General features: G+C 49.8%; 1 protein-coding gene across 10 annotated transcripts in view; it reads right to left on the bottom strand.

Moving 5' to 3' along the window:
- The window catches only part of MED15 (mediator complex subunit 15), a 62,384-nt gene that overhangs the window by 6,649 nt on the left and 38,581 nt on the right, over window positions 1–17,154 (bottom strand). For 4 of the 10 annotated variants that reach the window (XM_006768840.2, XM_015567301.1, XM_015567303.1 and 1 more), the window contains 4 exons: window positions 12,422–12,651; window positions 11,065–11,385; window positions 9,784–9,888; window positions 3,941–4,060 (listed from right to left, as the gene is read on the bottom strand). In XM_006768840.2, the coding sequence (XP_006768903.1) occupies window positions 3,941–4,060; window positions 9,784–9,888; window positions 11,065–11,385; window positions 12,422–12,651 (776 nt within the window). Of the gene's footprint in view, window positions 1–3,940; window positions 4,061–9,783; window positions 9,889–11,064; window positions 11,386–12,421; window positions 12,713–17,154 lie in introns of all 10 variants that reach the window. The other 6 variants (XM_006768842.2, XM_015567306.1, XM_015567304.1 and 3 more) reach the window with 5 other exon arrangements.

Genomic DNA, 17,154 nt, shown 5'->3' with positions numbered 1-17,154 from the left:
CTCCCCCCCTCCCTCTGCGTAGGATGCCCTCACTGGGCCTGGATGCACTGAGTCCTGGGGCCCCATGACACCTGCACTAGAACATAAGCTCTAGAAGCTACTCAGGTGCCAACAAACTCCCAGAACTAGGAAGGTGAACAGGTTGCATCAGAAAAGTCCAGAGAACCACATGGTGCCAGGGCGGAGGCAAAGGCCTGAGGGCCCTACCCGAGACCTGGCACCCTCCCTGTAAAGGCCCCTCCCCACCTGCCCCCTCAGCCCCAACTCTTCCCCGACTCCACCCTGCTGCCACTCCCTGCCCTGCAGTCCCTGAAGCTGCATCTTGCCTCACCCTCTTCCTGCACCCAGGTCACACCCTTTCACCTGGCTTCTCCCTGACCACCTGGGCCCCGCCGGCGCCCCACCTGCCCCAGAGTGCTTCAGCCTCTGTTCAAGCAGCTGTCCCTTCGAAGATGTTTGGCTTTTGTCTGTTGGCTAAAGCCAGTGCTTCTCTGAAGGGGAATGAGGCACCTGAAGCAGAAAGGCCACTTCACAGTCCACTTCCCACCTAAGTGTCTGAAACTGTACAGGGGGGCAAAAGTAGGTTTACAATTGTGAGTACACAAAAGTTTATTCTTGTATTATTATTTATTGTATTATTTTCCCTATGAACTGTCAACCTACTTTTGCTCTGCCCTGTATTTTAAGAGGCACCCTCAAGCACTCAGAACATGGGGAAATAGGGTACACTGTGCTCACATCCTCTGCTTTTGGGTTCCACGGAGCCACTGACAGACACAGCTCCCGAGGCACCAGACGGAGGGTCTAAGACACAGTGAAGAACAGCCTGCCTGAGCTGGGCGCGTGAGCTCAGTGGCGCTGCCTCTTCCCCAAGCCCCTCTCTCATGTCCAGCCCTGAGCTCTGGCTCCTCTGGCCCCTGTAGTCAACACTCTTTTTTTTTTATACATTTTTATTGATTTTTTACAGAGAGGAAGGGAGAGGGATAGAGAGTTAGAAACATCCATGAGAGAGAAACATCGATCAGCTGCCTCCTGCACACCCCCCACTGAGGATGCGCCCACAACCAAGGCACATGCCCTTGACTGGAATCGAACCTGGGCCCCTTCAGTCCGCAGACCAATCCTCTATCCACTGAGCCAAACCGGCCAGGACTGTAGTCAACACTCTTAAGGCTGCTAAGGGAAACCCCTTAGCCTCTGACATCCGATCTTCGCATCTGAGAGCTCCTCTGGAAACATGCCCAACTCCTGTTGGCGGCATACATTAGCCCTCAGGGGCCGTCAGGACTCCTCTCTGGCATCAGTGCTGGGAGGCCCATGGCTCCCAGGACTCCTGAGTCCTGAGTCACCAATAACACACCTGAGACAGGAAGCAGCCACCCAAAGGCCCATGTCAAGAAAAAACTGGCCTAGTGAGGCAGCTAACAAGACAGTAAGCCCTGGTCCTCAGGTTCATGCCGGTTCTGACTGGCCTCTAGGACAGAGGAGAGCAAGACAGCTAGCTGTGCTGCCTCAGTCTGTGCCTGGCTCATCAGGGGAGAACTGCATTCCCGCTCTGAATCTTTCTCTTCTGGCACATTCTGCCACAAACATGGGCATGTCTATCACAGCTACTGGCAAAGCCATAGAATGCTGCCCCCCCATCACTTGCACATCACTCACAGGAAATGAAAGCTCAGGTGGAAGTGACCTACTCAAGGTCACGTCTAGCAGGGGAGCGCAAGCACCTCAGCGCCATCTGCTGCCCAGGGGAAGCAAGGACAAGTGGAAAGGGGGCCTGCAGAAGCCGGATGGAAGGCCAGGTGGGTGCATAGAGCAGGCAAAGAGCAAGCAACCAGAGGCGGAAGGGCAGCGGGGCCGAGGGCAGCAAGGTGGGTCTGGAGAGCCTTGTGCTGCAAAGAAACCTCAGGGGAGGCTGGCAGCACCATGCACTCCAGCCTTCTTGGAACCACCCACATCCACTGGACATCCCTGGAACTGCCCCACGTTACTGGTCTCCTGCACGTGATGTGTCCCCAGAGTCACTCTCTAGAGCAAAGTGAGTCCCACTGTGGAGCCACCTGCTTACACCCACCAAGGGAGTGCTGGGACAGGAACCCATGTCACCCCTGGGCTCCCATGTGGGGGCACCGTGTCCTCCATGTGTCTGGCACAGACTTCTGCTTGGCTACAACCATCCATATCCCTGAAGCATCCGCACCACAACATGAAGATGCAGCCAGGAGATGGGTTGGAGGAGAGGCAGAGACGCTGGAGCCTCGGCTCAAGAAAGACTGATGAAAGAGGATCTGACATTCTAATCTGCTTGTTTTCTTGAACCCAATTTGTTGCCAAAGGTAAACAACACCAGACAGGCACTCTAGATACTGAAGCACACCCCGCTGTGGGCTCTGTGCCGGTGGCCGGGGTAGACAGTAGCCACATGCCATGCCATACGGACACGCCAAGGTCGGGAGGTGTCAGCTGCTGAGAGCTTGGGTGAGACCCCTGTTAGGAAAGCAGGGGTGGCTCCCCAATACATTCTTTAAAAAAATTTTTTTTTTATTCATTTCAGAGTGGAATGGAGAGGGAGAGAGAGAGAGAAACATCAATGATGAAAGAGAGTCACTGATAGGCTGCCTCCTGCACGTCCCACACTGGGGACTGAGCCTGTAACCTGGGCATGTGCCCTGACCGGGAATTGAACCCTGACCTCCTTCCTGGTTCATAGATCGACGCTCAACCACTGAGCCATGCCAGCTGGGCTCCTCACCACATTTTAAAAAAATCTATTTTAGAGAGAGAGGAAGGGAGGGAGGAGGGAGGGAGGGACTGTCCAGGATGACAGTCACTGATTTCCCCATGAGGTTACTGGGCACTTGAAATGTAATTAAATTTCAACTGACTGTAACTTGAGAAACTCAATTTTTAGTTTTATTTAATTTTAATTAGTTTAAATGTAAATAGTTACATATGGCTAATAGTTATATAGCATTTGACAGCACAGCCCCAGAAAGCCAAACAACTTGCTTAGCTTCTGTTTTATTTTACCATGAAAATGACAACAGCATAACTATCTAAGACACTAACTTAGAAACAATGTTTTATTGCTTTTAGACAGAAAGGAAGGGAGAGGGAAAGGGAAACATCAATCAGCTACCTCCTGCATGCCCCCTACTGGGGAGCCCAAAACTAGGAATCGAACTGGTGACCTTTCAGTGCATGAAATGAGCCACAACCGCCAGGGCTAAAACACTAAAACACTTTTTTTAAAATCTATTTTTATTGATTTCAGAAAGGAAGGCTGAGGAAGAGAGAGAGAGATATCAAAACATCAATGATGAGAGAGAATCATTGATTGGCTGCCTCCTACATGCCCCCATTAGGGATTGAGCCTGTAACCTGGGCATGTGCCCTGACTGGAAATTGAACGATGATCTCCTGGTTCATAGGTTGACGCTCAACCACTGAATACTAACATTTTAAAAAATATTTATTTTTACTGATTTCAGAGTGGAAAGGAGAGGGAGAGAGAGAAACATCAATGAGGAGAGAGAATCAATGATCGCAGTCTCCTGCACGCCCGCTAATGGGGAATCAAGCCCACAATCCAGGCATGGCCCTTGACTGGAATCAAACCTGGGACCCTTCAGTCCACAGGCCAACACTCTATCCACTGCGCCAAACCAGCCAGGGCAACAGTAACATTTTTAAAAGATATTTACTCCCACATTCTCTAGAAAATGAAAACATCAGAACTATCCAAAATATTAAAATAAAAATAAGCCCAGATATTTACTCACATCCCCTCAAGAAACAAGCCGGGTTTGGCCTCATGTAAGCTTGGTTAGGTACTCTGAGAGCCACTGTGAAGGAAGTCACAGAGATTACAGTGTGTCTCACAAAGGCGCTCAGAGAACCCCAAGCTTCCCAGGAGCCCTGGGCACCGCCCCGTAAATACCTGTGCTGAGGGCTCTCTGCCCAAAGGGATGGAGCTTGACTGGACGGCAGACACAGCGGTGGTGGGCGGGAACCGGGCTCTTACTTGCATCCCGCCTTGGGCCAAGGCTTCGGCGATCATCTTGAGGACAGAGGGACAACAGACAAGGTGATCGCAACAAAGAAACTCAGTGCAGGGGCAAGTGGAGAGGGGTGTGCAGCCTCCGTGACAAGTAGCTCCATGACAAGGGTGAGGGGCCTTCAGGGGCTACATGTTCAAGCCCACAGCATGGAGGCCCACCTAGGCATCAGGAATCTAGAGGAGCCGCCAAGAATGCTGCCTCCAGACCTTTCTATGGTGTTGGATGCACTCCTTCCTCGAGCCTCTGACCTGCTGATGCGCCCACAGAGCCTTCAGGGCCAGACCTCAATGGCCAAAGGGTGTTTTTAGGAGACGGAGCTCCTGGGACAGACTCTGAGAGAGTGCGCTCCGCCAAAGCTGGTCAGAAGTCGGCTGTCATTAAAATAGGGAAGAGGACAGGCAAACCAGCTCACCTTTCCTTCCCAATAGGATACTGCCTTATGCCACCTCCGAGGGCCTGCACTCAAACTGTCCTTGTCTCCTCCAGGCGGTTAAGTTTCTACCGGGGAACCAGTTTATCACTAAAACCAGGGAGAGGTGGGCAAGGGAAGCCTGGGCCTCCACTTAAAGCCTCGAGCTCATGAGGAGGTATGCCACCCCCAGGGACATGGGTCAGGTCTGTCCTTAAACATACAAGATGATTCCAAATTCCAGAATTCCAGCCTGTCCTGGGACCACTCTCCTCATCAACTTATGCTTCTGAGAATATCGGGGCAGCACTGTCGTAGGTCAAGGGCTGGCTTGCACTGCCGGGAACCAGTGGCCTCCTGAGGCCTGGTCATTCTCACTCTGGGCGCGGATGGAGAACAGGCCTGCATGCACTCCCAACTTTTCAGGTGAAACCAAGCTGTAACAACCCAGCCCCTCAGAAAGGAAGAGGGGTGAACCATGGGGAACAAACATCTGTCCCACGAGGGTGTGGACCAGTCCATGAGACTGAAGCGAAGCGGCACTGATGGCGATTCAGTCCATGTGGCGAGGTGGTGCCAGGACAGAGCTCAGAAGCAGGGGAAAGGGCTGAGGGGAGATCTCCGGCATCACAACTGTGTTCCACACTCACATTCACGGGTCACATGCAGCAGGCACCGCAAGCTGGGGGTGACACAAGCAGTATCAGATTCCAACCTGAGCCTTCCAATAGTGATGGGAATGGGGCAGCCCTCACACGGGACTGGGAGAAGACATTTCTGCAGCCACCCCAACAAAAGAACTCCCTGGGGGTGGGGGGCGAGGAAGGCATTCTGGTGTCTGCCAAACACGAGAGTGGTCCTGAAGAGCCCACCGCTCACCGCCCAGTTTAGCCACAAAGTGGGATGTTGGGGAGGGTGTGAGGACAGGAAGCCTGGGGAAACATGACTCTTACCAGAAACTACTCCCCGAGCCCAGGGTGGGGCCAAAAGCAGCTCTGTCCTGGGTTCGGCTCTCAGCCCATGGGCAGATGGGGGTATCAGTAAATAGTGTCCACTTAAAACCACCAATGGGTTGCACATTAGGGTCAGTGGCCACTAGAAAGTGCTCTTGCCAGAGGGAGAAAGATCTGGAAGTAAGTCAGGTGGTCCAAGAAAGTTGCAAATTTTTTCCATGAAGAAACGAAAGTAATAAGGAATGAATGCTTAAATCTAATTTGCTGCTGACTGGTTTTCTTGTAACTGAGAAATCCTGGGAGGAAAAGCTCATTTTCTTTTAACCACAAATTCTAATGAAAACACAGCAGTAGTGTTTACTAGATAGATGACCCAGGCAGCAAACACGCAGCAACTCATTCTCCCGTTCTGCTGCGTGACCACATTTCTTTACCTCCCAACACACATCCACCCAGAAAGGAATTCAAGCTCCATCCTTAAGGCTGTGGGCTGCGGGCCTGGCTCCACCATGGTCACTAGGCAGGAGGGCCTGGAAGGAGGACAGGGAGCGTCCATACAGGGCGGCACATCAGGAAAGTATCTATTTTTTTTTAATCTTCACCCGAGGATATTTCTTCATTGCTTTTTAGAGAGAGTGGAAGAGAAGGGGAGAGCCAGAGAGAAACATCAGTGTGAGAGACACATCAATTGGTTGCCTGCCACACCTGTCCCAACCAGGGTCAGGGATCGAGCCTGCAACCGAGGTACATGCCCTTCACCAGAATCAAACCTGGGACCCTTTCAGTCCAGGCTGATGTCCTATCCACTGAGAAAAACTGGCTAGGACAGGGAAGTATCTCTGATGATAATTCTTTTGTAACTTGAAAGTTATAATTAAGACTGTTGAACTCCGAGGGAAGGCAGGGGAGGGGTGAGTGGGATGAACCTGTATGCATATATGCATAACCCGTGGACACAATGAGGTGGTGAGGGCCTGGGGGAGGATGGGAGCAACTGGAAGAGATTAAGGAGGGAAAAAGGAAGACCTATGTAATACTTTCAACAAAGATTTTTTAAAAGTTATAATTAAGTTTCCATATACCAAAAAATAGAATGTTGAAAGATAAAAACATAGGGGCTGTTTGGAAACGGAGACACATTCTGTTCTGGTTTTCTATGCAGTCACAGATAACATTTATGAAAGAAACAGAAGTTGGTGCAGCTACCCTGTGTAACCTAGTAAGTCCCACTGTAGTGACAATGACATCAACTTTCTCATTTACACAAATAACATTACATACGAGAACCAAGCATCTACATAACAGGGCACACCAATTTTCGTAGCACACCACACACCAAACTCAGCCCCTGGTTGAGCCCTGGCCACTCATCAGGCCACACCACCATGGAGTGTTTGACGAGGCACCTCTTTTCTGTGCTGAGGGGACAGAGTTGCCTGTCCATGGAGGGCTACCAGCTCAAAACCAGTCTCAGCACTTCTTTCACAGAACCACCACTTGCCCCTGTGAGCAGCAGTTCACATATGTAAAGCTGCGACACGTGGTCACCATGTCCTGGTGTCAAATGCATGGGCACCACATAGGAGCACTAGCTTGCATCTTTAAACCCCTAGTAGACGACTGGCTGACACAATTCAGGGGCACCAAAGTGACCCAGTGACTCATTTCTGGGAAGCATCAGGAAACCATCTAAAACCCAGCCATGCATTAGACATGCATCCCTGGTAACAGTAAAAAAATGAAAATAATCTCAGGATCCAAGAGCAGTACATAAATTAAGGACAGCAGGATATATTCATAAAAGGAACACTACCTATAGAATAACGTTGACTGAGATATTTTAATTATAAAACGTTTTACCTCCATTGTAATGTAATAGCCATACACAAAATCCTATGTATGTCCTATGACTTCCACTACGTGAGAACTGGAAAGAAAAGATATCAAACTGTTTCTTCTAGTCTGAAATGTTTCCCTTATTTATAGTTCTCTTTACCCACATCCTATAGTCACCACATATATTTAAAGTTGGGGTCCAAGTATCTCTAGCCTTGTCTTGTCCAGGTTGCAAAGGAAGGCTGTGAATCCAGAGCTTCTCCCAGGAAGGCTTGTCCACCCTGGGGACACGGCTGCTAATAGAATGCAGGGATGCCAGCTAACCGGGCTCCACAAAACTGCACTACCTGCCAGGAGCCCAGAGGTGAACCAGCAGATCAGAGGCAGGGGACTGCCTGCCATGGTTCTGCGTCTGGGCTGAGGCACGGCACACACAGGCACTCGCACACCTGGGCTTCAAGAACGCTTCCTGTGCCGCCAGCACCCGGGAATCCCACCATGGGCCACACAGGGCAGGCTGAGGCCTCTCACCCACTCTACCCGACGCTGGTCTGTGACACACAGGAATGAGGTGGACACTGCTCCTAAAAGAAAACCTGAAGGTTCATTCTTTATAAAACCAAACCCACCCACAAGTACTCAAGTACTCCATCCACCCCAGCTACGAGTCCCCCTCCTGAAAAGAAGAGGCCCCGTCCCCTCTGAGCGTTGCCTGCCAGCAGCCTTGTGCCTCCACCCGGAGGTAAAGGTTACACATCACGGTTACTCTAGAGGGGACTGAGCCCACGGCCAAGCCCACGGCCAAGCTCCCGAACTGGCTGGACTGGGACCTCCAGCAGAAGCAAAGGGCAGAGTAACTGCTGGGAAAAGCAGCGCTGCACACGGGCTCATGCAGGGTACTGAGCACAAACAACCTGCCTGCTTCTGGAAAGTGGTGAGGTGCCAGGGAAGCGACAGGGAGTACACTTCCTTGAGCAAGAAGCCTAGGAATAAACCAGCAGGATGGGGCCGGACCTCGGTCGGAAGACATCAACCTTTCTATGGCAGCTCATTCCCAAACACCGATAAAGGGGATGGAGAGAGAAGTTCTGCTTCAGGATGGCCCAGTGCAAGGTAAAAAATGCCAAGCTTCTCACTCTCCTCCTAGACTGGACCCGAGAACCAGAAGTTTCCATTAAGAATGGTCCTGGGACAGAGGAGGGAGGGTCACTTTGTGACAAGGGCAGTGGCTTCTGTGGACTGGGTGGGCCGTGGTTCTGACCATGCACCTTCTTCTCTGCATGAGGCACCAAGAAGAGGGAGCCCTAGGAAGCCCGAGGACAAGCAAGGACACACAACAGTGGCAGCAGAGATGGACTCCAACCTCGTCACACAGGGCAGCCAGCCCCGTCCCCGCTACAGACATGAAGTTCATTGTGTGCTTCACACAGGACTATGTCTGGGCACGCTGGTGACATGGGGAACTCTGGGCCAGGTCATTTGGTGCAGTGACCCCAGAGGCTGCTAGGCTGGCTCAGCTGCATCGAAACACCGCAGGTTCCTCCCTTCGGCTAGCTTCTCCTCAGGCAGCTTCCCACAACTCCAGCCATGCAGCTGGGACCAGGAAGGACTGTTTCTGAGCATCCCCCACAGGGAAATGTCATCTGACACTAAGGGAACACACCAAATCCCAGAAGTGCTCGACCTGTGGCCCTGCGCACTCACGGGTAATGAGCGGGGCAGGCGTGCAGTGTGGCTCTGGGTGGCTGTAGCCTCACATCAACTAGTATGTCTGCTCCATCTAAAGCCAACACTCTTCTGAGCTGGATTGTTGTGCTCTTACCACTGGGTGGAGACAGGAAGAACCGAGGCCCCAGACTGGATGTCCCCCCACCTCAGCACCAGCACAAGGGTAAGGGAGGGTGTCCATGGAGAAGTCACAGGGCCAAGCTCCAACCCCCAGAAACCAACAAGAATCTGGTCTCTACTACGAAAAGGCGGGGCAAGGCCTCCTCCATCCATCAATATCCAATACCCAGAGGGTGAACGTGGTGGGCCTCGGCCACACTTCCCAGCACAGGAGTCAGCCCCAGAAGTCAGCCTGGCAGGGACCTCAGCACAAGCCTGCGCTGTCAGCTGGAGCCAGATGCCACCATTCCCACGCTCTTTCTACTGTCCACCCCCTGCTAGCCCCGTACTCAGAGTTGAGGCAAGCATGAGACGACAACACTCCCCTCTCCACTGGTGGTCTAAGAAGGAAAGAGGTAAGAAAAAGGACATCAGAGGAGAGGTGGGAATGGCACGTGCACTATGCAGCTGGGGGACTCAGAGATCATCAAGCAGAGCTGGCTACCTCATGACTCCAGGGACCAGCTCCCGGAAAGCCATCATCTCGCAAAGTGCCAGGGAAGAGAAGGCCCACGCTTTACCAACCTGGCCCTGATCCAACCAGGACCCTCGCCACAGAGGGCTGGAAATCCAGCTCCATTCCCAAGTGGACATGCACCTGCTAACTACAGAAGCCCTTGGCTCTGATGGCCCTCACCTGGACTCCAGAACCCACTATCTGGGGGGCCTGAGCTGTCGGCGCTGTCTGCTGCTGCACCGGTGGCTGCACCTGGGGCTGCTGCACCACCATCGGAGCTCGGACCTGGGGGAGGAAGGGAGAATTCGATTTGGAGCCACGGAGAGCAGAGTACCCACTACTTCTGGGGGAGCTTTGACGTTCGAAGCTTCTTATGAGGAGGATGGGATCGTTATGTCTTCACTGGTTATTATGTCACCTTAATGGCCGTTCCTTATCCTTTAGCTCATGAGCCATGTCCCACACCAGCCTGTCTTTGAGTTGCACAGAGGAGTCCCACTTCCTCTAACCCTGGTGAGAAGAACAGCTTTCCCACCGAGATGTCATCACCATCTATCCCTGCAAACAAAGCAATGGCTCCAACCACACAGCCCAGCCTTCTCAACCTCGGGCCCAAGCACACTAACAGCCTATAAGAGTCCCACTCAGAGCCCTGATGCCTCAAAAGAAAGCAGAGTGGATGGCCAGCCAGCAGAAGGATGGCTCCTAGGTGGCAGGTCTACTAATACCTGCTTCTCCCAACTATCCCCAGCCTTTCAGCCTGCTCCTGTGAGCCTTCTATGCACTTGCCACTCAATTCAGGCATGGCCTATCCTTACTCCATTCAATGAGTCACACATAGAAAAGGCCATGAAAACCAAGGAAACGAGCAAAAAAACCCACACATAAAAATGGCCCCTTGACGTAGCTACTCCTAACTTGGTGGCAATATTCTGTCCTCTGTGTAAATGTCACCGACTGGATTTTTGCTTTGTACAGAGATGCATAATAAGACTGAAAGTAACATTTTATATTAATACCCTCCTCAAAAACATAGTAATGACAGGGATCTTTGATCAGAAACTCTTAGAAGTAGCAAACCACCATGGATGCTTAATGGAGGTGACAGGTCCTTCCCACAGTGAGAATGCACGTGCTGTCACCTATCTAGTCATCAACAATCCTAAAATCATCCGTAATTTTAAAATGGCCACGGCCACCACCACAATCAGCTATGCTGCTTGGAAGACAAACTGCTACTCCTGCAGCAGGCACTCCCAGTGCAGGCTGCAGCAGCTCTTGGAATGCCCACTCCCCCGCCGAGCCAGACGTGAAGGCCAACACGGGAAAGGGTCACCTGAGTCCCACTGCTTGAAGAGAGGACATGCCGTCTATAGCCAAAGAGCTTCGGAAACTGCTAATGGCCACAAGCTTCATGTGACACCGGAGGAGCCACGGCTACCACACGTCATGGGTACTCACAAGCTTCAGCGGAGGCTGGGGGTATAGCATCTGTCCGGGGAGGGCCGGAGCCTGCGACACCAAAGGCTGGGTCTGTGACTGTGGCGGGAGCTGTGATGGTTGGTTCTGAGCCACTGGTGGTTGCTGAGGCTGTGGCTGTGGCTGGTGGTGCTGTGGGTGATGCATCTGCTGCAGCTGCTGGGGCAGGGCCTGGGAGGGGGGAGGCTGTGGCTGCTGCATTGGTGGCTGCTGCATTGGCGGCTGGGCCTGCAAAGCCTGCTGCTGCTGCTGTTGCTGCAGCTGCAACTGTGCCATCCTCTGCAGCTGCTGCTGCTGCTGTATCTAGGGGCAGAACAAGTAGCACTCCGTCACCCCATCGGCCTCTGGGCCCTGTGCCAGCCTTGCCCCAGGAAGCCTGCCGGGGCTGTCCTCACACGGGGCAGAGGGAGCACTTCCCACAGAGAACACTGAGGAAACACCAGGAGTGCACTTGTGCCCTGGCCATCAGACGCTGGCTGGTCTACCCCTAGACCTGAGAGGATGGAAAATTCAAGGGAAATATTGGGAGAGTTTAGTAAAAGTAACATATGGATGCAGCCCTACGGAGGCTGGGATAAATGCTCAGGTGACTCAAATCTCCAAGGTCCCTACACTGGTCAATAGTACGAGCCTCACGAAGATGGCCAATGTCTGATTTTCAGGATGAAGATGAAAGGTGGGAGTGAAGACTCACTGTCGGTTCTGAGAGGGTGGCCACTGAGAAAAGGAGTCAGCGAGCCAAGGCATGGAGGACATAGAAAAGTGAAGGTCCCCTCAGGGATTCCCTCCCTCAGCCAAGAGCAGACCTAACAATAGATGCTTAACATGTCTGATGCTGACTGTAAACCATGGGGGGTGGGGTGACTGCGTTCTTAGGAGCAGGGTTTCTAATGTGACATTGCCATGACCCTGTAGGACACTAGATATAGGATGATTAGTGCTGTGTTCAGGCACCAAACAAGCCCACGTGATGGCTCAAGCATTCATGCATCTTGGAGAGTTCATCTCACTTCTTGATTCAGCTCTTATATGAATCGCTTGCACCCAGAGCCTCCAGTGAGTCAGCCCCCAGCACGTAGTAGGTCTGCAGCTAGACACCCAAGTCTGGCAGAGAGGCCAGTCTTGTGAGATCAGATTACCTCCTAGCAAGTCAGGGCCTATTTTTCCTCCAGGTTCTAGGTTCTGTGGGAAGCTCATGAAGAAGGAAGCTGAGGCACCGGGTGTCAGGAGGATCCACTACTGGCTCTGGGTCCCTACACCCATCACAATGGCCGGTGCGTGTCCAGAGCTCCAACACCACAGGAGGGAGGCCAAGTACAGGAACAAGAGCACCTGGTACCTGTTGCTGGTTTTGATGGTGCAATTTAAGCAGGTGCTGCTGTTGCTGCTGCTGCTGCTGGAGCTGCTGCTGCTGCTGCTGCACCACTGCCTGGAACTGCTGCTGCATGGCATTCTGCTGAGCCTGGAACTGCTGCTGCTGCTGCTGCTGCAACGCCGCCTGCTGCTGCTGGAACTGCTGCTGCTGCTGTTGCTGCTGCTGCAACGCCACCTGCTGGAGCTGCAGCTGGGCTGGAGACAGACCCGGAATCAGGCCCAGCTGTACAAGGCCAGCAGAGCCCATTGCCCAGGGCTGTGCAGAAAGGGAGGGTGGTAAGACCATCTGCTGCCCCACCTGCTGCTGGGATTGAACATATGTGATGGGAGCAACATTTGTGTGGATTATGAAACTTACTATTATGAATTGTTCTATAATAATATAGAAAAAAGAAAAGAGCTAAGTCTTTTGGATAGCCAAGAAGCCCAGCCTCTGGTAACTACTAATCTACTTTCTGTCTTTATGGCTTCGCCTATTCTGGACATTTCAAATTAATGGAATCTCACAATATGTGGTCTTTTTTGATGGGCTTCTTTTGCTTAGCATAATATTTACAAGGTTCACCCATGCTGTAGCACATATCAATATTTCATTTATTTTTATTGCCAAATAGGATTCCACTATACCAGTGGTTCCCAACGTGGGGGACATACCCCACAGGGGGCGCAATTCGAGAATGAGTTATTAACAGTGAATTTTTTTTGCATTTCTTATGGTTCTAGGGGCCTCATATACAGTATATAAATATATATTGTGACATATTTATGCATTTCAGTTCTCTATTATGTTTTGAAACTTGCTATTTTTTCATATCACTTCATATTATTATTATTATTTTAAGAAGATTTTTATTGATTTCAGAGAGTGAAAGGGAGAGAGAGACAGAAACATCAATGGTGAGAAAGAATCATGGATTGGCAGCCTCCTGACTGCCCCACACTGGGGATCAAGTCACAACCCGGGCATGTGCCCCAACCGGGAATCAAACCATGACCTCCTGGCTCATAGGTCAACGCTCAACCACTGTGCCATGCCGGCCAGGCTTATTATTATCCTATATCCTATATAATAAAAGGCTAATATGCAAATTGTCTCCTCGACCGGAAGTTCAACCATGAGTTTGACAAGGGGGTATAACCGGCCTGTCAACCACCTACAGCCCCTCCCTCCTCCACCCCCCGCTGGCCCCATCAGGGTTGGCTGGCTGGACCTCACCCATGTACAAATTCATGCACCAGGCCTCTAGTTTTTTTTAACAATTTCTTAGGGATTTCTTCCTCAGTACTTCAACTTTCATTCTTTTATTTTTCTCTTTCGTGGATGTCATGTTCTTTGGGAGCTTGTTTAGACCAAGCTAATGGCCTTTTAGGCTTCCTCCATGTGAATAGGAGTTCATTTTTTGAATAAGAATTATATGTCACGCCCTGGCCAGTTTGGCTCAGTGGATAGAGCGTCGGCCTGCGGACTGAAAGGTCCCAGGTTCGATTCCGGTCAAGGGCATGTACCTTGGTTGCGGGTACATCCCCAGTGGGAGATGTGCAGGAGGCAGCTGATCGATGTCTCTCTCTCCTCGATGTTTCTAACTTTCTATCTCTCTCACTTCCTCTCTGTAAAGAATGAATAAAATATATTAAAAAAAAAAAAGAATTATATGTCACGGGGGTTGGGGGGGAAGCATCAGTATTTTAGAGATGCTTAGGTAGGGCATGGCCAAAAAAAGATTGGAAACCACTTCACTATACGGATTTTCCATATTTGGTTTATCCATTCATCAGCTATGGACATTTGGGTTGTTTCCACTTTGGGACTATTATAATAATGCTGATATGAGCAATCATTTATAAGATTTTCTATGGAGCAGTTTCTTTTGGAGTAATGAAAAGGTTCTAAAATTGATTGGAGTGATGGTTGCACAACTCTCTGAATACACTAAAAACTACCAAAGGTTTCACTTTAAATGGGAGAACTATATGGTATGTGAATTATATCTAAATAAAGCTATTATAAAATTTTAAAAAATATATGGAGAGAGATCCATTGTATACTTTGGCCAGCTTCTACCTATGGTACCATTTTGTGAAATTATAACAGAATAACACAGTCAGAATATGTGCTCATCTGTGCAGGTGTGAATATTAAGCTCTATACAATTTTCTCAACTGAGTAGATTACAGTCAAAATACTGAACAATTCCAACACCACAGGGATCCCTAGGAGTGCCACCTGCTTCAGCAACCCCATCCTTCCACCCGTGGCAACAACTAGGGTGTCCTCCATTTCTGAAATGTTGCCATTTAAAAAACATTACATAAGTGGGACCATACAGTTAGTTTTTTTCATTCAGCATAATTCTCTGAATATCATCCAGGCTGTAATAATTTTAAAACTGACTTTAAAGAGAGAAAGAGAGGGAGAGAGAAAGAAAGGGAGGGAGGGAGGGGGAGAGGAAGAGGGCGAGGGAGGGAGGGGGACAGGGAGGAAGAGAGATCCATTAGTTGTTCCATTTATTTATGCATTTATTGGGTGCTTCTTGTATATGCCTTGAATGGTAACTGAACCTGCAACCTTGGTGTATCGGGATGACATTCCAACCAACTGAGCTCCCCAGCCAGGGCTGTTCATGTACATCTAAATAAAGTATAAAGTTTAGGCATATTTTAATCTCTTTTCCAAATACAAGGACCTGAGAACCTTCTCTATTTTTTTTTTAAGAGAGAGAAGCAGGGAAAGGGAGAGAGAGAAACATTGATGTGAGTGAGGTAACAATCATCTGCCTCCTGCATGCCCCCTATGGGGGATTGAGCCAACAACCCAGGCATTTGCCCTGACCGGAATCGAAGCAACAGCCTTTCGGTACACAGGACGCCGCCCAACCAACTGAATCACACTGGCCAGGGCAAACCCTCCCTATTTTTTAAAGTAGGTTTTATGTGCACATAATAGACCTGATTTCCTTGATATATTCCCCCCTCTGACTTCCATTTATTTTGGTCCCTGTTTATCAACTTATGGCCACACAGCAGACTTATAAGAATCAGGATAGAATAATGACTAGGGGTACAGCCTCTGACCCAGGCTACCCTGACTCAAATCCTAACTCTGTCACTGTTCTATGCCTCAGTTTCCTACACTGGACTAATAAATAACCTATTATGGGTAGAATACTCAAAATAGTGCTTGGAATGTAGCAGGTCCATATGGAGGTTAGCTCTGAATATTACTATTTTATAGAGGTAGTATTTGTTTACACCAAGAATTCTCAACCTTATCCTTACTGAAATTTGGGCCAGATAATCCTATGTTATGGGGGGGGCTGTCCTGTGCATGTAAGATGTTTAGCAGCATCTCTGGCTTCCACCCACTGGATGCCAATAGCACCCTCACAGTTGTGACATCAAAATGGTCTGTAGACATTGCCTAATGTTCCCTAGGGTGCAAAATCATTGAGAATTACTGGTTTAGATTCACTACCTTACATGAAAAATATTTCTTCTCCCATCTTACATCTGGCATGTTGAGAAGGATGGTTTGAGAAGAGGAAATGGTGAGCAAGTAAAAGTATGTCCTTAAAATCCTTTTAATGAAGGTTCCTTAGGCTTTATTTATCTAAAAATGTCTGTTTCCTCCTAGTCCTTGGAAGTTTTACTGGCACGTAACTGTGGTTGGCAGCTCTATTCTCAGCACTCTAACCACCTCTTATCTTCTTGACTCCGTCACTGAGTCTGCTGAGTCGACTTCTTGCTCCTTATAGAAATTGGCCATTTTTAAGAGATTCTTCTGGCCTTTGGTATTCTGTTTCACAACAGGTTAAGACAGGGGTGGGCAAACTTTTTGACTCGAGGGCCACAATGGGTTCTTTTTTTTTTTTTTTTTAATATATTTTATTGATTTTTTTACAGAGAGGAAGGGAGAGAGATAGAGAGTTAGAAACATCGATCAGCTGCCTCTTGCACATCTCCTACTGGGGATGTGCCCGCAACCCAGGTACATGCCCTTGACCGGAATCGAACCTGGGACCTTTCAGTCCGCAGGCCGACGCTCTATCCACTGAGCCAAACCGGTTTTGGCCACAATGGGTTCTTAAACTGGACTCAGAAGAAGGAGCTGCGGCCGTGTTTCCCGACGTTGCCATGTTAACACTACTGCTGGTGAAGGAGCGGAGGGGAGAGCAAGAGAACCCCTCCGCTCTTTCGGCTCCGCAGGCTGGATAGAACAGCCGAAGGGGCCGGATCCGGCCCGTGGGCCGTAGTTTGCCCACGGCTGGGTTAAGACATGGGTGCTTTAACCGGTGTGGGTGTGCTGAGCTTTTCTAAGCCATCATCTCCTCACATACTACTGTGCTTCCATTCTCTCCACTTGGTCCTTTTATTAGATATTAGACTTTCTGATTTTATCCTCTACATTTCTTACCCTCCTATTTTCCATGTCTGCTTCTCTGGGCTACATTCTACAGAATTTCTTCAAATGTAGCTCTAGTTCACAAAGTCTTCCTTCAGCTGTATCTAATGCACTGTTTATTCACCCATACTTCTTTTTCTTTCATGAATTTTATTTCTCAGCTTCTGAAAGTTCTATTTGGTTCCTTTTCAAATCTGTGTGGTCATTCCAGAGAGTATCACAGTGCTTGTTCACTCGGGATTCCATCCTTTATTCTTTTAGCATGCCAAGCCCATACCCAACAATGGCTGTGTGTGTGT

The sequence above is a fragment of the Myotis davidii genome, unplaced genomic scaffold, assembly GCF_000327345.1.
Source record: "Myotis davidii unplaced genomic scaffold, ASM32734v1 scaffold223, whole genome shotgun sequence".
In the NCBI taxonomy this organism is placed as follows: Eukaryota; Metazoa; Chordata; class Mammalia; order Chiroptera; family Vespertilionidae; genus Myotis; species Myotis davidii.
Note: the sequence above shows the minus strand (reverse complement) of the source record. Positions and strands in the feature narration are given on the sequence as shown.